At 44.0% G+C, this 19,270-nt stretch overlaps 5 protein-coding genes across 7 annotated transcripts; 2 read left to right on the top strand and 3 right to left on the bottom strand.

Annotated features, from left to right (window-relative positions):
* Window positions 1–228: 228 nt before the first annotated feature.
* Window positions 229–3,923, bottom strand: gpr137 (G protein-coupled receptor 137). 2 transcript variants are annotated; one of them, XM_061283314.1, is made up of 9 exons: window positions 3,785–3,923; window positions 3,617–3,711; window positions 2,400–2,851; window positions 2,247–2,296; window positions 1,850–2,084; window positions 1,572–1,721; window positions 1,312–1,446; window positions 978–1,096; window positions 229–892 (listed from the first exon to the last, which is right to left on the bottom strand). In XM_061283314.1, the coding sequence occupies exons 3-9, from the start codon at window positions 2,778–2,780 to the stop codon at window positions 796–798; spliced, it is 1,167 nt and encodes a 388-aa protein (XP_061139298.1). In that variant the 5' UTR covers window positions 2,781–2,851; window positions 3,617–3,711; window positions 3,785–3,923; the 3' UTR covers window positions 229–795. The 2 variants fall into 2 exon arrangements, with proteins under 2 accessions (XP_061139298.1, XP_061139307.1); XM_061283323.1 differs by having other exon boundaries at window positions 3,617–3,695.
* Window positions 3,924–3,942: 19 nt separating this feature from the next.
* On the top strand, window positions 3,943–9,417 carry pld7 (phospholipase D family, member 7). 2 transcript variants are annotated; one of them, XM_061283235.1, is made up of 12 exons: window positions 3,943–4,078; window positions 4,491–4,586; window positions 5,176–6,057; window positions 6,391–6,569; window positions 6,937–7,117; window positions 7,200–7,314; window positions 7,380–7,507; window positions 7,632–7,823; window positions 7,922–8,061; window positions 8,292–8,457; window positions 8,537–8,636; window positions 8,719–9,417. In XM_061283235.1, the coding sequence occupies exons 1-12, from the start codon at window positions 3,947–3,949 to the stop codon at window positions 8,919–8,921; spliced, it is 2,514 nt and encodes an 837-aa protein (XP_061139219.1). In that variant the 5' UTR covers window positions 3,943–3,946; the 3' UTR covers window positions 8,922–9,417. The 2 variants fall into 2 exon arrangements, with proteins under 2 accessions (XP_061139219.1, XP_061139227.1); XM_061283243.1 differs by lacking the exon at window positions 3,943–4,078 and adding an exon at window positions 4,163–4,361.
* On the bottom strand, window positions 9,266–10,301 carry smim19 (small integral membrane protein 19). The gene is made up of 3 exons (XM_061283332.1): window positions 10,009–10,301; window positions 9,769–9,893; window positions 9,266–9,692 (listed from the first exon to the last, which is right to left on the bottom strand). The coding sequence occupies exons 1-3, from the start codon at window positions 10,140–10,142 to the stop codon at window positions 9,628–9,630; spliced, it is 324 nt and encodes a 107-aa protein (XP_061139316.1). The 5' UTR covers window positions 10,143–10,301; the 3' UTR covers window positions 9,266–9,627.
* Window positions 10,302–11,385: 1,084 nt separating this feature from the next.
* Window positions 11,386–16,015, bottom strand: fam199x (family with sequence similarity 199, X-linked). The gene is made up of 8 exons (XM_061283301.1): window positions 15,893–16,015; window positions 15,134–15,340; window positions 14,358–14,577; window positions 13,987–14,145; window positions 13,743–13,904; window positions 13,454–13,637; window positions 13,161–13,264; window positions 11,386–13,077 (listed from the first exon to the last, which is right to left on the bottom strand). The coding sequence occupies exons 2-8, from the start codon at window positions 15,325–15,327 to the stop codon at window positions 12,904–12,906; spliced, it is 1,197 nt and encodes a 398-aa protein (XP_061139285.1). The 5' UTR covers window positions 15,328–15,340; window positions 15,893–16,015; the 3' UTR covers window positions 11,386–12,903.
* commd5 (COMM domain containing 5) lies at window positions 16,009–18,536 on the top strand. The gene is made up of 7 exons (XM_061283337.1): window positions 16,009–16,223; window positions 16,338–16,498; window positions 16,719–16,747; window positions 16,823–16,873; window positions 17,355–17,450; window positions 17,537–17,612; window positions 17,940–18,536. Exons 1-7 carry the CDS (start codon window positions 16,103–16,105, stop codon window positions 18,039–18,041), a joined length of 636 nt encoding a protein of 211 aa, XP_061139321.1. The 5' UTR covers window positions 16,009–16,102; the 3' UTR covers window positions 18,042–18,536.
* Window positions 18,537–19,270: the final 734 nt, after the last annotated feature.

Here is a 19,270-nt window from a genome sequence, read left to right as displayed (position 1 = left end):
CCCAAATGGTAGTTTAAGTGGTGTAATAAGCTAGTTTAAACTAGTAGAATTTTGTTTAGAGCTTTGGTGGTGAAATTATGAGTGAATATAATAAGTTAAGTGCCCTCAAACTGAAAGGAGATGCTGTGGTCAACAATATGAATGGCTATTTTCTTATTTTGTAACACTTTTGCAATTGTGAGTTTGGAAATATATTTTCTTAAAAAAAAAATGGAATAGAGACACATACAGGCTGTACAAATAGAGTTTAATTCTTTACACAGTAAATGTGATCGAGGCAAAGCCACATTAAATGTCTTTCTACAATTGTCAGCCAAACTGTTAATACAATAAATTACCAGTAAGGGTTTCATCAAAAATAAAGGTTAATCACAAAAGAAGAGTTGAAAAATGACTATGGAAAATATTTTAAAATAATATACACAAACCAGTGGGATAGTAAAGAGTGCAGTGATGAAAAGCTGTTATTACTGGTCAGCCCACTCTTACATTCTTTTAAAGAGGAATGCTAATGAAGCGTTTCAAGGACATTTAAGAGCTTATTTTAATAGTTGATTGACCTCTAGAAAAGTGAAAAAAAAAATGCAGCCAAACCCAAGTTCAACCTTGTCAGAGTACCGACTCAAATGTTTGGCATTCTGAGTTGGTTCCCTTTAAGAAACAACAAAATATGTTTTGATGTAGTTGGTAAAAACGCTAAAAAGTGCAATTATTGATTGGTGACAGTTCCTGAGGTTTTCAGTGCAAAAAAACAAACTGGCTTTTGCTTTTCCTTGAGATGACCACGTCTGTGCATCAGTTTTGGGGCGTGGAGTACAAAGAATGATGCTGGTGACTTCGGTCTGGGGGTTTGCTGGCAAACAGAAGAGGAGCGGTCTCCGATCCGTACCAACTGACAAAACAGGAAAGACGTCAAGGATTAAATGAACACATGTTGTGACAGCATCACTGGTGTGCAGTGAGTCAATGGGGCCAACCTCGAGTGAGGCTGGTAGGTGGAAGTCCACAGAGGTGCTATTTCCTCCTCATTACCCTGAGGGTCATCCAAGAAATAAGGACGAGGTAGGGGCCTGTTGTTGACGTTCAGGTTGCTGACCTGCCGTTGTCAAGAAACACATTATGACTTCCCAGAAAATAGATAGAAACACTTGTAGAATACAGTGGCACCCCCTTGTGGTCATACAAGTTGGAATGCAAGTTGGAATGTAACAGCGGAAACCCAAAGATACTTAAAAAAAATACACAACTTATTAGAAATGGCATCAATGTATAGCCAATAAAAAGAAGTGTCTTTTTGTATTTTTCAGTTACTTGATTGCCCTCCTGAGCAGGCCTGCGGACTCTGAAGATGAGGATGAGCAGACTGCTTGGGAGCAGCTCCCAGATAAAGAGGATGGCGCCAAAGGCCAGGTAGCCCCTGTCGCCTAGTTCATTACGCAAGTCAGCCTGGAAACAAAACAATGTGGAAGCGTTTGAGTTTCAATAAACGAGCCCTAAAGAAGCAGCAAACATCGTAAACTCTTGGCAGGGTACAAAAATGGACAAGTGCATTGAAATGATTGGACAAGTACCTGGTCAGAGACATTGTACCAGTCAAAGTCAAAAGACTCGACGTGGTGGTGCTGAGACAAAACCAGGACGCTCAAGTTGTAGCAAGCCCGGCTGGTAAAGAGGAAGATGACTGTGGCGCCCAGGGCTGCTGTGCGACACACTGTGGTACCCTGGAACGAGTAGAATAAATCAAATTTGGGTATGATTCATAATGACTTATGTTGGGAAAGAATGTGGCGAACAAATATCAGATCAAGCTAAGTTCCAAAAATAAAATCTGTGTTTTTTACAGACAGACCTTGCTGGTCAGGTAGGGCCCCGTGGAGCGCGAGTGTCTCGTCAGCATCAGAAGCAGGGCAGCGAGCAGCACCGCATTCAGGATGAACAGTAAGTCGTTGACGAGCACCCGGACTAGGACCAGAGTCCAAGTCCGCTCCCCCGTGTCTTCACCGCGGCCTCCGAGAGCTGCGCAGCCCACGTTAACGCAGAAGAAGACAGCATTCAGCACCCCATACATGCATCGGGCTCTGCACCTGAAACAAAATGGATTCCGGATTCTAGATTCATTCCAGAGCACCGACTGAAATGGAAAATGTTGACCAGGTAGGACTCGGGTCATTTGTTGACTTCATCCAATAATTCCAGTTCACCTGCCAGGATGAATCCATTTTTTTTGCACAATCTACATTACTCACAGCTGTTTTTCTACATCTGAGTTGTAAGTCTCCCTGGCTTTGAGCAGAACCTGTGGAAGCAGAGAAAAGGGAATTATGGTCATCACGGAAACTGTGGCAAAGCTCACCTCAAACTGTCATTTATCTTCGATGAGGAACTGCTCACGGTCTCACCTGAGTGAAATACAAGTTGATAAGGCTCAGAGTGAAGAACTGCAGGCAGACGGGGAAGCAGTAAAGTAGCCAGTAGAACACTGCAGGTAGACGGTTGGCCTCCAGCGCGTTTTGAAAGTAAAATGAGAACAAGGTGGTGCGCAGTGCCGCCCACAGGAGGCAGAGGAAAAGAAAGACGCTCTGGTAGCTCCATCGTTTGTGTCTGTAGAGGTAGAGAAGCCAGAGCTCGGCGTACACCGCCAGGAAGAGGCTGCCGTACAGCACCGTGTACAGGATGGTGAAGCCGAGCTGGACCGAAGGGGCCAGGGCGGGATGGAGGGGCAGTGGGACGGGCAGGTTGGAGGAGTTGGGGGGAGGGGAGGCTGTGACTGGCGCTTCCATGGTGGTCCTGACACTTCTAGAGCTCCATGCTGACCATCCTTCTCTCTCAATTGGAAGTTAACATAGGACACCTGACAGCACACACGTGGGACTTTTTAGTTAAGTCATGATTTGTTTTCATTAAAAGGAGAATTGTGTAATATTGAGTACAACAAATCCTTCCAACGGTTACTAGTATAGTTCCAAGGCTGCACTGTTTTTTTTTTTTTTTTACTTTTACCACATGCTTTACATGAATCACTTTTTATGCAACATGCATCAGTACTTTTGCAGTAAACAGGACAAAAGGTGTGGAATGTTGCTGTATGCTCAGAATAGGAATGCCGTCTGCTGGACGCATTCATGTAAAAAAATGTACTCTAATATACAATATTGACATTAATTCCTGATTGGAATTAAAGCCCGCATCTGGCTTTTGTACATCTCAGGCTGAAGTAATTTAAAAAAAAAAACAGGCTATCATTTTAGTCACCTGATAAAATTGAGGCTGGACATGTAAATTTACTTCCTTCCACGTTGGATCGTAAACAGACCCTTATCACTAAACCGGTTAACATTTGTCATTTTGTGTGTGCGCGTATTCGCAATCATTATTCTGAAGGGGCACAGGGACATTAAGACAATAACGACTTGTGAATAATATTAACGCTGTGTCAACAAGGTCAGATGTTTATGTCAACAACTCAATGCTAACTTTCAAAAGCTAAGCTAACCATTGTTGACGTTGTCTTTTTAAAGCGTAACAACGCGAGGTTTTATCCATTTCATATCGTAATTCCGTCATTAGTCGTTGAGCATAGAGTCAACGAATGACTGCAGGATGACAAATTACAGACCTTATTTTCACAGGAAGCTTCTGTATCCTCAGCGGACGACTTTCACGTCGTTACTTCCGTGTTACGTCCCGTGCGTCACCTGTGATAGGCGTAACCTCAAGTTTGGATTACAACCACCAATCAGCGATAGCAGGAAACCGCGGTTACTTTCAGTTGTTGTTTACTCACCTTACCTCGAAAGGTGTGTGAAAAACAGATTTAATAGTCATTTATTGGACACCCTAAGGGGGAAATTGACGCCGGGTGTTATTTAGTGAACGATTTGGCTCGACGGTATTTCACTTGTATTCAGTTTCCAATTTCCTACACCGTCCCTTTTTTCCCCAAAAAATGCATATGGTTTTGCGACCCAGAAAATCAATGAATCTCAATTATGAGGACGACGAACAGGAAGAAACAGCAGAAACAACCAAAAGGCTGTTGAGGAAGTCCTTCCGCCTGGCGCAGAGACCCACGGACGCGGTAATATTACTCAACTTTTCCGCCTCTTTCTCCTCCTCAACCGAGCAAAAGAAAAGTTCGCAGCGAGCCACGTAGTTCCTCACAATCAGCGAGGGGAGCAGCATCGCCAGCCGGCCGCCTCAGCCGGAAATTTGAAAGAAAACCAAAATAAGAAGCATCCGCAAGCAGCGGAGCGAGCGCATTACATCGACTCTGGGCGTGTAGAAGTCGCTAATCGTCACAAGCTTTTATTGTTTGACTGCGACGCGTTGTGCGTTCACACTCGCCAAGCTCCTGCGTCATGGTAGATCGTTTGATCCCGAGCACGTTTTGTTACGTAGCCCTGATGACTCATCGCTTTGTATCTTAACCCACGCTGCATTCATTATTTAGAGGTGGATTGTCTATACCGACTTGTGTTCTTGTGTCCCAGGACTTCGAGGACTTGGACTCTGAAACTGTACACGGTGAGGTGATGGAGACAGTGCAGACTGATGATGAAGAATCCATGGAGGAAAACGATGACACGGTATCGGTGCACTAAATGCATGTTTATTATCGTCTTTGTATCTGAAGTGGCTTGAAAAAGTATTCATACTCTTTGAAGCGTTTCATCTTTTGTATTTTCTTCGCATTTAATGTGATTCCAACACAAATTAACACAATAGTGTGAAGTGTAATGAAAATGATAAGCAAATTTAAATCTGCAGTGTCTATTCAGCTCTGTCCTACTATCGCGCCACGGTATCAAAATGCACAGCTCTAAAATTACTTTATAATGAACTGCTCAACTGAAGACTATATATACTCTTGCATCTCATTAGGTGTACTTAACATGGCTAAAAATGATAATATATGACAGACTTTTGGCTTTGTTCGAACACCTCCACTGCATAATTTGTCAAGGACAGCATTATTTGCATGAAACATGCCACGATTAGTGCAAATTGCATTACGCCTTAGAGCCATCAAACTGGCGCTAAATTTTAGTCGGGGACAGAAAAACGTCTTGCTGCAAGGAAATGTTGCAACAATGACGGTTGGGCAGCCATGGGCAAAGGAATGATGTGTTTACAAAAAAATGCAACGCTTACACTGTCATCTGTTGTCATCTTCAGGAAATGAAGCGCTGCAGCGTTGTGCTGGACCGTCTCGACGATAGGACCACGCGAAGAGAACCTGAGGAGCGAGACGACATGAACCGCAAAAGCGCCAAGCCTGCCTCTCGCATCCCAACTTTCCATAAGCGGCCTGCTGTTGTGACCGCAGAGCCGCCCGTCTCAAAAAAAGAGCCTCCTGCCAACCTGGTTCCGCCTGCTGACAAACCTGCAAATGTTGACGTATCCAAGACCAAAATACTTGAACCCCACCTCCAGCCACTGGTCCGCACCCCTAAAGTCATTTTGGAGGCCCGCACCACCCCGTTCGGCATAGAACAAATGGCCGCGGGGGCTGCCCCCCAAAACTACGTCTTGTGTGAGGCAGTGCCACCCAGTCTGATGCTCAGCCCCAGGCCTGCCCTCAGAGCAGAGGAGAATCTCATCCGAGGGGAAAACGAGAGCCAACACACGAAAATGGACAGCGCTGCAAGCAGCCTTCCGCTCATGGCCGCCCAAAGCAATAACGCATGTCTGGGAGAAATTCCTCAGAAGCCTTATTTAGAGAAAAAGATCAATATTCCTCTAACAATACCCAAAGAGCCCACCTGCATACCCCACACGCAAGCTATTGCGGACGAAAAACCACCATGGGAGGTCGAAGATCCAAACGCAGCTGAGTCCAATGACCCAAGATCATCAGACATAGATAGTGAGAATGATCAGGCATCAGATGATCACTCCTCGGATGATTCTGTCAATACAGAGGACTGCAATGAACCACAGGCAAGCATACAGGACAGCGAGGAGGTTGCAAAGGACGAAGCTGAAATTGACGCCAAATCGGCCTCTTCTGTGCTAGCAGAGCAGCCTGCTAAAGGTCCATCAACCAAGTCAACAAAAGTGAGTAGGCGTGTTTAGGCACCACTTGACACTTCTAAACATAATCGAATGGCTATTTCCTCGCCCCCACCCAATATAGCCATTTAATTACGTTGTAATGTGTCAACGTCAGACTAAGCAGTTGAACAGGACAGGCCGCAAAAAACAAAACGGATGAGTCCAAGTGGGAAACATGCCTGTTAGAATGACGATGGACCCGAGTGTGACGTATAGCCAGAGGAGTTTACCCACACCCTTTCCAAATAGCTTCGGAACGCAAACGCATTCCGAAGATGGTTGTCAGTCTCGGAGCTGAGCTGTTGTCGCGTTTCAAATGCCTTCCTCTTTTTGCAGGGATCCCGATGCGGAGGCTTGGCCCTCTACTTCTTGCTGTCGGCAACTCTGCTGCTGTTTGGTATGCACGCGTGGCGCTTCGGCCTCCCCATGTCGGTCAGCCAACTCGCTGCTCATCTGGAGCTGCACTGGCTGGAGGGCGTGGGCCCCATCACGGAGGAGTGTAGCAGAGATTGCAGGTGAGCGACTTGTAGCGACCTCTTTCCGTCCGATCACGTTCTTTTCAACAGAATGAAGTAAGACATGAAATCAAAAAGGGTTCACCACTTCCCAAGTTGGGTGGCTGCTCAGTGTGCTTGACATAATAAAAAGTACCATGTTTAAAGGCATTTACAGACAAAATATTTTTTTAAAAGACTGTTATTCAGAGGTAAAGCAGTTTTTAAATCTGAATAAGGGCTGTAAGCATCTTATTCCCTGTATGTGCAGCTAAATGCTGCTTCACTATGTTTGTATTGGACTCTAACCCGAGTTGGCACACCTCAGAGCAACACTTTGGGAGGCCGTACCGCGTCTCAGTGAATGAAATGACTTTTGCCTGTTTAGAGCTCATTTGGTGGAGAGCATTCCCGTGGGTTTGTACCCGTCCAGTCCGTCGCCGCAGCACAGCACAGCGGCCACCTGGCTCAAGCTCCTGGACCAAGCCAACAGCTCGGTCAGCATCGCCGCTTTCTACGTGACGCTGCGGAGCAACGATTCCGAGTTTGCCGGCTCCGTGGACATTCAGGCAAGAAGAGCGGCGCAGGCCTCGCGCGTGACGCTCGCCCCCGCCCGTCTTCACCTCTGATGTTGTTACTGCACATTTGCAGGGCAGGGAGGTCTTTGAGCAGCTGAAGCAACTTCCATCCAAACATGTGAAGCTCAGTATAGCCGTGAATGGCCCACAGACATCCACTGAGGACACGAGTGAATTGGCTGCAGCAGGTATATGATGACCTTGTTTCTAAGCACATGCATGACCTCACACAGACATTTTAATTCCTGCCAAGGTGTCAACATCAGGGAGGTGGACCTGAAGTCTTTATCTGGAGGTATCGTGCACACCAAACTGCTGCTGGTTGATCAGAAGCACTTCTACTTGGGTAGTGCCAACATGGACTGGCGTTCTTTGACTCAGGTAAAAGAGTTAGGGTTGCTTTATTTTGGATGGATCGTGAGTGAATGGATCACATGTGGGTCAGGTCACGCAAACGTGATCTATTAGTGTGGCCCAGGTCAATATGGATCTTGGTGCCTCCCAGGTGAAGGAGGTCGGTGTTGTCATAGAGGACTGCAGCTGCCTGGCGCAAGACGCCGCTCGTATCTTGGAGATGTACTGGAGCCTCAATGGATCCCTGCCACTCTATTGGCCAGCTCGCTTCACCGCCCTGTCCAGCTCCCGGGATCCTCTGGAGGTCAACTTGAACGGAGTCGCCGCCAAAGTCTACTTGTCTGTGAGTTCCATCACTCTTGAAATATAATGAAAAAACAATCTAATTTCTCTAAAACATTTGAGGACGTCCGCTCACTGCTTGTCTTGTATCTTGTGCAGAGTTCCCCACCACAGATCTCAGCGCGAGGACGCGAGGATGATCTCCACGCCATCTTGTCCGTCATTGAGGATGCTCAGGAATTGATTTATATCTCTGTCATGGACTATCTTCCCCTTTCGGAGTTCACCAAGCCAATCAGGTCACCATCTTCTATCAATGTCCCTTTAAATTGTAAATTGGTCATGTGATACTGAATTGCCTGGTCAGGTGTCATTTAGACTTAACAAAATGCACATGCTCTTTCAACACACACTTTTTGCTTTCATATTGAAATACTTTGTAGTGCTGTACAGAAAAAAACCTTCAGATGTGGGACACACTACAGCAATGTAACGGTTTGAAAAAGTGTTGATGGTGGTCCGCTCTCAGGTTCTGGCCTGCCATCGACTCGGCCCTCCGCGCAGCAGCTTGCGCGCGAGGTGTGAAACTCCGTCTCCTGGTCAGCTGCTGGGAGCACTCGCCTGCCGCCATGTTCACCTTCCTGCAGTCGTTGCTAGTTCTCAACAGGCCGCCCATGAAATGCGACATTGAAGTGGTGCGTCATTGAATGAAGTGAAGGCTGGCTGCTAACGGGGTGGACATTTTGTCACACTGAGGATTTTGTTTCTACGCAGAAAATTTTCACAGTGCCCGCAACCGTAGAGCAGATGAAGATCCCTTTTGCTCGAGTCAACCACGGCAAGTTTATGGTCACCGACAGAGTCCTCTATATCGGTCAGTCTGTTACTCCCACTTAACGCAGCCGGTCCTGCAAATTCTAGAAATTACATGTTTTTTTTTTTTAACGTGTGGACAGGCACATCCAACTGGTCCGAAACCTACTATACCGAGAACGCCGGAGTGGGTTTGGTGGTGAACCAGACAGATTCCGAGGTCAGACAAGGCCAGCGGACATTGCAGAGCCAAGCAGAGGAGCTCTTCCTCCGAGACTGGAGGTCTCATTACTCCAGCACACTGTCGGCCACCGACGTCAGAGTCTGCCCTCGTATGTCACACTAAATTATTGGTGAGCATTGCTGCCTGTCCAACTTCATCCCTCCTTTTTCCCCTTTTAGCATGCTAAGGGACTGCCGTGAGAAACCACTGTATATAATTGCCCTTTTTATGGTTGGTTTCCCAATCATGTTTTTGTGCTCAGTGCTGTTGAACTACCAATCTGAGCTGTACAGATCCCTCCCCTTTTTTTTTTTTGCCTGGAGCAATATGTATATGTTCTGCATGTTATTTCCTCAGGTAATTTCAAAATTCTGGGTATGCAATACTAAGTCTTGAAAAATATTTCAAAAAATGCTGCAGGAAAAAAAAACATGCTCTTAAGTGATTAAGAATGCTTTAAAACCAAATTAGAACATATGCTAGAGCTCTCAATTTATTATATTTGAATGCAAACGTTTGTCATGGAACATTTTTGTTAACTAAAAGAGTGAGGGATGTGGATATGTACAAATGTTTTGGGATATTTCACAGAATAAAGTACATTTATCACAACGAGAAACACTTCTACTGGGAGATTTTATATTCTAGATGAGTCTTTAAAAATTAGACATTAAACTTAATTCACTGTGCAACACCTAGTCTTCACTTTTATGTACTCCCAGCATCCAGTCACACCGAGATCTTTAGGTCCAATCTGGCTGTGTTGTCTCCATGCATCATTGGCTTGAAGAAAGGATTTCTACATCATTTTTCTTGTCCAGAAGAACCCTCATTCCATGGAAAGCTGAACACTGTCTGTCTGGCCTTGATGCTGTTGCTGATCATATTTCCGGGCTAGAACACACAACAGACGAGTCTTTTATTTCTAAAGTGCAAAATTAACCACCTAAGTAGCAAACTCGATACAAACCTAGAGAGTACATCTCCAGCTGTTGTCTCAAACGGACCTTCTGCAGGCTGTCGTAGAAGTTTGGCTCTGGGTTGCCACCAACGCTGGGAGGCAGGTTGAAGATGCGCATAATCTTCCGCTTGTTTCTACATAAGCAATTTAGCAGCACGACCGAAAGCAAATGTCAAGTTAAGAAGAACACCTTGATTGTTTTTATGTGCAATTGATTCATTTTAGAAGTAAAAAAAATAGTGTGCTCACTTTCTGGCATAAATGAGCAGGCCAAAGCTAACCAGAATAACCAGCAGGTAAACGTTGGTGGCTTCGTTCCAGGCTTCGTGAACAGAGTAGTCGATGGACTCGGGCTCGTTCCCCAAAAGGCCGTGAGCCCCCATGCAAACACTGTAAGCGCTCAAACGATAAACTATAAATATCTGTTAAACATTCAATAGCTAAACTAGCTTGCTTTTATTGAGCTAAACGATGAAAGAGCTGCTTTCCATTGTAAACACAATGACGTCAGGTTTTCGATTTACTTCCTGTTTTTTTTTTTCTAATCACTTCCTGTTTCCGGTGGGTTTATTTTTCAAAATAACGGATCGTAATACAAAAACAAAAGACCGAAATTAATAGCGAATTTGTTTTCTCAAAAGACAAGTTAGGATAGTCACGGTGGGGAGGGGGGGCGCGAATAGTTTTCTTCTTGCTAGGGGGGGGCGTAACAGAAAATAATTGAGAAGCACTGGGTTAAATAAAGGTTAACCTAAAAAAAAAAAAAAAAAGTGAACCCTGAACTTTGAACCAGCGGTGACCCCGCGGTGACCCCGTGGTGACCCCGTGGTGACCCCTGGGTGACCTTTGAACCCTGAACTTTCAACTCTAGTTAAAAATCGAAAATGTGCACATGACCCCGTGAACTTTGAACCGACCTTTGACCCCTGGGTGAACTTTGAACCGTAAACTTTGACCTTTGACCCCTAGCTAATCACGTTTTTTTTTTTTTTTTCAAACCGGCATAGCAGAACGATCCATGGTCTTCAGATGCCGCGCTGTCGCCATCTCCTGGTCAGTTAGTGAAATGCTTTTGCTGATGTTTTTTTTTCTCTCAATTAAAACAAATCAATTAGCCAGTTGGTTTTCTTTATTTAATATCTATTATCAGACAAAACCAAATTGTGAATCAGTCACCTAGGCTATAGCAGAACAAACAATCCATGGTCTTCAGATGCCACGCTGTCGCCATCTCCTGGTCAGCTAGTGAAATGCTTTTGCTGTTTTTTTTCCCTCTCAATTAAAACAAATCAATCAGCCAGTTGGCTTTCTTTATTTAATATCTGATATCAGACAAAACCAAATTGTGAATCAGTCACCTAGGCTATAGCAGAACAAACAATCCATGGTCTTCAGATGCCACGCTGTCGCCATCTCCTGGTCAGCTAGTGAAATGCTTTTGCTGTTTTTTTTTCCTCTCAATTAAAACAAATCAATCAGCCAGTTGGTTTTCTTTATTTAATCTCTGATATCAGACAAAACCAAATTGTGAATCAGTCACCTAACCCCTGGCCAAGCAAACTGCTGGACATTCATTCTCATTGTGTCACGTGAGCAAATAAATAGTTCGCTAAAACAAATGCAGACTTTTTCGTTTTCAATCATTTTAATGTTATAATCAGCAAACATTATTTACAGAATTTCATTTGATTGCACTGTTACTTTTTATTTTTCAAAATTATCTTTTTTTTTTCCCAAAATAGAATTTGACTACTTAACACATCAGAATACATAGAACTGCTTTGAAAAGAATTGCTGCAATTAAAAAAACAATACAGGAGAAATGAGCGGCACAGCTAGAGTACATGACCAAATTTCAAGGCTGTGTTTCGAGTGGTTCAACGCATCACAGTAAAGATGGAGAGCACAAACCGGCTGTCACTTAAAATGCCATCAAACATCATTCAAAGGTGTTATTAGTTTGATGTTAAAATTCAGAAACCATGGCGGCACTGTACAGTACATAACCACGACCTGCCGTAAGATTTCCAGCTGGACTGTCAAGTCTTTCATTCATCTGTGCATGGCTGAATTACATTCTGAGTGCTATCAGGGGAAAAACAGGATGAAACCAACCAAACAAACACAAAAGGAGTTTAGATGTTATTAAAATATTGATACATTTCGATAATGGCAGAAATACATACAAATAAAGGTGGGAAACATTTCATTAAACCTTTACCGCTGGCGCTAAGCTATGCAGTTATATACAGCACACGTACATTTGGTTAACGGCTGGGTTGGAAAAGGAACAAAGCTGAAGTTTACTGACTCATATTGAGGAGGTGCCGGCTTTAACATGCAGTGTGTTTCAGTGCTCCCTCTAAAGCCTCGACAGCGTAATGGAACCGCAAGTGAGAAGGACAGCGCAGTTCACCTTCAGTTCTTCTGCCTGAAGTCCTAGTTAGCAGCAAGATAGTTTAGCGCAGCTAGATTTTGCTTCTATAATGTCCAAGCTTTAAGACTACCACAGTAGTCAATATTAAATATATGGTACATTACTCACAACAATGTAGTAATGTTGAGCTGTTGGGGTGAAACTTCAGAATGAACCTAAAATAACGATAATATTCACCAGAGAGTTTTATTTGAGCATCTCTTAATGTCCAACTGTACTTTTTCGTAGGGAAAGGTGGATTACCAAAAGCAGGCCTCATTTTGGAAGTAGGTAGTCCTTGTGGAAGCTACCAATATTAGCTACCAATACTTAAGGCAAACCAATATATATTACACCAAATAAGTCCTGCTTGACAGTAGTTGGCGTAGTTGGTAGTACGGAACATCCTCACTGCAGAATTTGGTGTACTGGAGCATGGGTCTGAACAACAAAATTTATCAGTCACTACGTGGATCAAACACCTGCTGTGAATTTTGCTTAGAATTCTTAAGTGAAGGTTTTAGTATCACCCTGATAAATCTGTGGTAAGCCCAATATCCAAAATGTTTGGTGGGGGCTTTAGTAAGGAGTAGTCAAAGCCTAAGTGTCAAAGTGATCACGTTAGCTACTAGAAGCTCTCCGCAACTGCAAATCAAACGGTGGTGCCTGAACTAAGCATGCGGTGGCAAGAGCGGGCATTAGAGGCAGCACTGATTCCTTCACTGGTGTCACATGAGTATGTCCAGGTCATCACCGTGGTTGTCCTCCTCGGTCACCCGCAGTGACAGCACCTCCTCGTTGAGGAACAGACCGCTCAGGCGCTCCTTGCGGGCCTGACGCTGCTCCTTTAGCTGACGCTTGCGCAGGGCCTTCTGCTGGAGCTTGCGTTGCTTCGAACGTTTCTAACGAGAGGCGGGGAGGTTACTTGAGACACTACGCAAAACACATCAGGGGCCAGGGATATTAAAAGAAAAAGCAGTCTTACTTTAGAGTCTCTGATCCGTTCTGCGGCGCTAGAAAGATTGCCGTCGCTGTGGGCTCGGCTTATGTTAGTGGCGCTGCTTCCGCTGCATGCTGAAGCGGTCCCCCCTGAAGGACATGACAGAGATTGTCCAATTGTGAACCTTGGCCTCTCAATTGTTTTTTGTTGTGTGTGTGTGTGTTCCACTTCCCATGCAAAGCACAGTGTTTCTTTTTTTGAAAAATTTAAGTGGTTTTAAGAAGTCAAGCTGAAACACGAGACAAACTGCAGGAGTCGTGACCCAATGGCTTCGGTACCTGCGACAGAGTTGGAGGCGGTGGAATTGGTGGAAGAGCTGGTCGAGCTGACCATGCTGGCATTACTGCTGCTGGCGCCGCTGACGCCACCTGCGCTGGCGCTGCTGTGGCTGCTCCTCTTCCAACTCTCCCTGGTGCTGCTGGTCCTCTGCCTTGGGCCATGCTCTCTGATGTAGTTACGTACCTGGGGACGGCGCACGCATACACCTCAGAATCGTTCGTTCATTCTCTACGCCCTAAATGTAGCAATGTAGAGATCTTTTTTCTTTTTTTAATGGAGATGGCTCACCTGCTTGAGTTTCTCATCAGTCAGACAGTTGAGCTCGATGATGAACTCGCTGTCCGTGGGGGAGATTTGAGCACAGGGGTCGATGATCTTGATGATGTCCAGTTGCTCTCGCAGGCCCATCTCTGTGCTGACCTTACGACTCAGGTACTCGATGTATTCCACCTGAAAGACAAAGTGGGTGTCAGCGTGCCGCTTGCAGTCGCCCCAATTTGTTCATTTATCTGCCAGCTTTCATTGGCATTACTTGTTCATCATTGGTCATGGCGCTCCATGGCAGCTCATCCAGGTTCCGGTGCGGGTGGGGCTTCGACTTCCTCTTGGGAACCAAGCAAGGAGAATTGGGAATACTCGGGATGATGTCGGACAAGACATCGCTGTTGCTAGTGATGTCACTCCCCGGCAGCTGGAGGACGGGTCAAGAATGTAAGTACTTCCTCTTAGGAGAAACAATGAATGAATGAATAAATTAAAAGGGCACTGCAGATGGTGGTAATAACTTTCCATGTTGAGTGGATTGGTCTTTATAATCTAAATCGGTACCAATGTTTGTTTCGGGGGTGAAGAAAAACCTTTAGTGAAAAAGGATTGGAAAAACATTTGTAACACAAAACCCACCTGCCAGTCAAACTCGCTATCAGACCAGTCCCAATAGGTGCTGATGGAGGAAGAGACGTCACTGCAAACACTGCCCTCGGGAAATAGATCCAGGGACGCCAGCTCTTGGTCGTCTAACAGGGAGTAGCAGTCGTCCTGGTCGCCGACGGACACCGATGAGAAGAGCTCCTCGCTGCACTCCGAGCTGGCCACGCTTGTGCCGCAGGAAGTGAGATTCCACCTGGAGAGCGGTAAGTCCAGGCATCAATTCAGGTGTCAAGTATTCGGAACTGGAGTGGCAAAAGAAAGTACACTACAAACAAAATGTAGATGCACATTTATAAGGCTGCGAATGGGAATACAGAGGGTCGTCCATTTATATAAATTGTAATTTAATCACAATGCTGTTAGGCTGTTAGGATCCTGAAATCGCTCCCCCTTTCTGCGTAGCGTCCTGTACTTTGCGCTATGCTTACTGTCTGCTGTATGCACACTTGCTCAATACAGTACTTGTTACAGTGACAACAAAGGCATTCTTAAACGACAAAAACAAACTGAATCGAGTCTAAATTTGACATTTTTCTACACTCTACATTTGACAAAGAACATGACAATTTTGATAACCAATAAATACAGTTTAAAAAGATTTGCGCAGGTGTCTTTGTTGGGAGAGGAGTCGAGGGGCCATACTGATTCATGCAGACAGAGGAATTAAACTGTGTCTTGTTCAATGTTAAAATGACTTCCTTCGGGGGCAAACCATTTCCACAAAGTTTCCTTGAGAATATTGCACTCGCCTGTTGCCGTGGAAGCGGCGTAGTGGGTCTGTCCTGTGACAGGATGAAAGCTGACAGCTGAAATCACTCACATCCAGGGTCCCCACATCGCTGAGGTTGGCTCTTTGGGAGAGGAGGGGGAAAGGATCTTCTGGGGCCAGAAACTTCTCATACTCCTCTGGGGCCAGAAACTTCTCATACAGAGAATCTGACATGGTGTAAATGTACCTGAGAAAATAAGAGTAGGAGTTGCATGAAGCATAAATGAGTGTAGTTAAGTGTAAATGTACCTGAGACAATATTGACAATACAACCACGTGAAAAACTACACCATAATGGCCCATTCGGCCAAATCACAGAATACGGTAAAAATAAACATTTTCTTCTATTAATTGCCCTACCTTAAGTAGCTTTAAACATTTTATAGGAGCGCTCTTACAATTTAAATGTATTACTTGTTGTTTTGACGTCATCATTTTATCGTCCATTAAAACACAGGGCAAAACTGCTGCAATGCAGGGAATGTAATAGAACGACAAAATATTTTCGATAGTATAATTATCGGCAAGTTATTGTTTTTATTAGTAACTCATAACGTAATGTTGTAAGGCAGTGATAGCCATGACGGTTAGCTTGCTTTTATTACATTGCTAAGTGCCAACGGGGCGTTGACAAAAAGATTCAAAAGACACTAAAGTGGTTCTACTAAATTAAGCATCCTTAGAAACATTCCTACAACATACATCGATGTGCGTAAATGATGAGAGAAAAAGAACCAACCTTTTGTTGTTCAAGATCTAAGCTCTTTGCGCGACCTCCATTTGCAAATCCTCGCCACCAACGAATCCCGTCGTCCACGCGAGAATGAAATCATCGCGGGATTTACTACGGCGAGAACCAAATCACGTGACGCGAACCGGAAGTTGTCGCCAACTCTAAAACAAAACATGACTGTCTTGACTTCTATAACAGTTTAAAGAATATTCAGGAATGTCGTTGACGCAAGTAAAGGACACCAGCTTTCTGGGTGGCCGAATACCACCTGAAATCGAGTCCATGTCAAAAAACCTAAAGGATGTGGAGCAAGAGATGTTTGGAAAATTACTGAAGGGTATGTGCTGGTTAGTAGTAATTCGATTGTTGGAAGTGTATTACCAATTTGCTAACATCTCTATTCGGTATGCAATAAAATTATGTGTTTTAATCGTGCATTCTGTATTTTCAGCTGTGGTGAATGCCTTGGAGGGAAAAGACTGCAGAGACACGATGAAGTCAATAGCCGAGAACAGTGCTTTTCCACAGGATAAGCTCAGTCACATTGTAGCTGGAATGTACAGATTGTTATCGGAGGCGATTCGCATACCGCAGTCGTTACTTAAACAGGAGGTAAGCTTATCACTTGAAATAAATCGTTGACCTTCAAAACCTTTAACAGATCCACAACAATGTCGTATGTTACTAGCGTGATCTATGAATAGTGTTACTGTAATATTGTTTACGTACGTTACTCTTTTAATTGATGATTTGAGGTCGGCAGTATTGTGCATCAAATTGGTGAATTGCACAATTAAAGCAATTGTCTTAAAATGCTTGTGTTCCTTTGCAGGCCTTTAAAGAAGATCTTCGAGAACTGAGGCAAGTATCACTACTTGATAACCTCATGTTGATGCGTTGATTCTGCTTTCATGGATTTTTTTTTCTTGACACCAGGATATCAGAAGACTTCATCACAGATTTCTGCAGCGTGGTCTTCGGAAATCGGTGTGTATTGACAATCCAGTCTTTTGGTGCCTCTCCTATATGATATTGTAGTGCCTGTCACCTGCCAATAATAATAATAACAAAATACATTAGTGATGTTGCTGGGGTTGGCGCGAGTGCTGAGAGATTTTGGTTCTTTGTAAAACATTGTGTCATCAGCCTACTTTGCTGGCTGATGACATGACTCACAGGGAGCATGTACAAAATGAATAGAATTAGGCCAAGGGCAGACCCTTGAAAGACACCACACAAGGCGGGGAGGTATGCCTAGACCTGATTGTGCCTCTGTCCACAGATTATGCGTAACCTTGTGGTCTGGGCTCTAAGGGGGGCCCCTCCAGTTTTCTGTCGTGGTGGGTCGTTCTCAAATTAGAAAACTCTGTGATAACCTAAGCCTCGATTTACAGCAGACATGTTAGTGTTATTTTTAATAAATCAAACATGATCTTTTTTATGGTACCACGCACCTGATCAACTGCAGCCGCACAGCTCTCGAAGCAGCCACTTCTCAGAGGGATCCCCATCTGCCTACAATAGAAGAATTTAAATGGAGAGTAGATGTTGCCATTTCTACAAGGTAAACTACAAGCTAACAAAAATGCATACATTTTTTTTTTCCGCTCTGGGTCTTGGTGAGTACATTTGACACCTATGTGCACACAGCTCGTTGGCCAGAGCACTGCAGCCGTCTGTCCTGATGCACCTAAAACTGTCGGATGGAAGTTTTCACCAATTCGAGGTACGATTAGTGTTCATTTGAGCTGGAATTTGGGCATTAGCAGTGTAATGTAATGTAAAGGTGTTTTGTAGTAAACAATGTATTAGGCATTTCTTTGTGTGCTTTAGAGAGACAAATCGTCAATTTCAATTCATTCATTCTGTTAGTGAGGAAAATACTTTGGCCAATAGGGGGCGCCGGACTCCAACGATGGTTGGTGGCTGATGAATGAATTGAGTAAGAGGCCAGAGGGATGCAGCTGCCGCTGTGCAAGTGTTATTCAACCAGATTACAGAACAGCAGCAGGAAGTGACTTCTCACGTGACATGTTATTGTTTTCCCGTGCAGGTGCCACCAGCTAAATTCCAGGAGCTGCGCTACAATGTGGCTCTGATCCTCAAAGAAATGAATGATCTGGAAAAGAGGAGCATCCTCAGGATTCAGGACTGATAAACGTTCAGCAATCGATGACAACATAGTGATGAGAAAAGATGATCCTTTTTTTATTTTTCACTTGGTCTTTACCTTTGCAATTTTGGAGAGAAAGAAAAAATGCAACCTTTACATTGATGATGGTGGTGCACACCGGTGTCCTATGACCCAGTCTGCATAACCAAAGCCGAAATAAAAACTCGAGTCAAAGTATGAACAGGAGCATGACTTTCTGATTTTGCTTCATCATGACTCAAAACAACTACTTTGTATGCCAAATGTTAACACAAATTTCTAACCATTAAACCATCTTTTATTCATAGAACAATTTTATCAAAAAAGATGAATGACAACAAAATCATTCATTTTATTAATGATTTGCAGTCAATCAACTTAACACATTCATTGTGAAATAATGTTATTGTGGAAGACCTCTGTCGAGGGCTACAATTTAAATGTTTGTCTCATGTTATCCTTCATTTCTACACTAAAATAAATTCTCAATGAAAAGCATGTTTTGTACCACTGGACTGATTAGGTGCACAATGCTGAAAATATCAAAAGTTCCCCTCAGCATCGGCCTCTATGTTCTTGAATAAGTTGAGTCATTTGTGTCCTCATTTGTAGAAGTACTCATGTCTAACTCTGTCTGCTGCATGTCTATGTCTGCCTGAATGTCTATGGAAGGGATTGAGTTCACAGGCTAGACCAGCCGACCTATATTGTGCACGCCGTTACGATGGACAGAGGCGCCGATCAATGTAACGCATAATCACGCACAGCTTCCAGATGACCAAACAACTTTGTTGGGGAAATGCCAGCTGGCACGAGGTGATGCTGATAAGATGGTAGCATTCGTAAGCATTTCGATGAAAATCCCTTCACTGCAATCTTGTTGCAGTCTTTTAAGGTGACATTAAATAGCATTACAAAATGTCTTCATTGTAAATAGTTATGACTATCGGTCAAATGATGTCGAACACATTGCACAAACAATATTTTAGACCTATTTATGTTTTCGTTGTTGTTATGCAAGTACTACTTGCGTAATGACTGACTAAAGTTCATGTTAGTGACTACTATACCTGACTTTCTTACCAAAAACATCCGCCGTCCATGGAATGACAAAATGCTAAGTCATAGTTTTTTGCTCATGTACAGTAAATGCAAAGATCTCTACATTTCAAAATGATACATGTTTGGTAGTGCTTTTCAAATGGTGGGGAGGTGTGGTGCAATGCCAAGAG

The sequence above is a fragment of the Syngnathus typhle genome, linkage group LG1, assembly GCF_033458585.1.
Source record: "Syngnathus typhle isolate RoL2023-S1 ecotype Sweden linkage group LG1, RoL_Styp_1.0, whole genome shotgun sequence".
NCBI lineage: Eukaryota > Metazoa > Chordata > Actinopteri > Syngnathiformes > Syngnathidae > Syngnathus > Syngnathus typhle.
The sequence above is the reverse complement of the archived record's forward strand: the minus strand, read 5'-3'. Positions and strand labels throughout refer to the sequence as shown.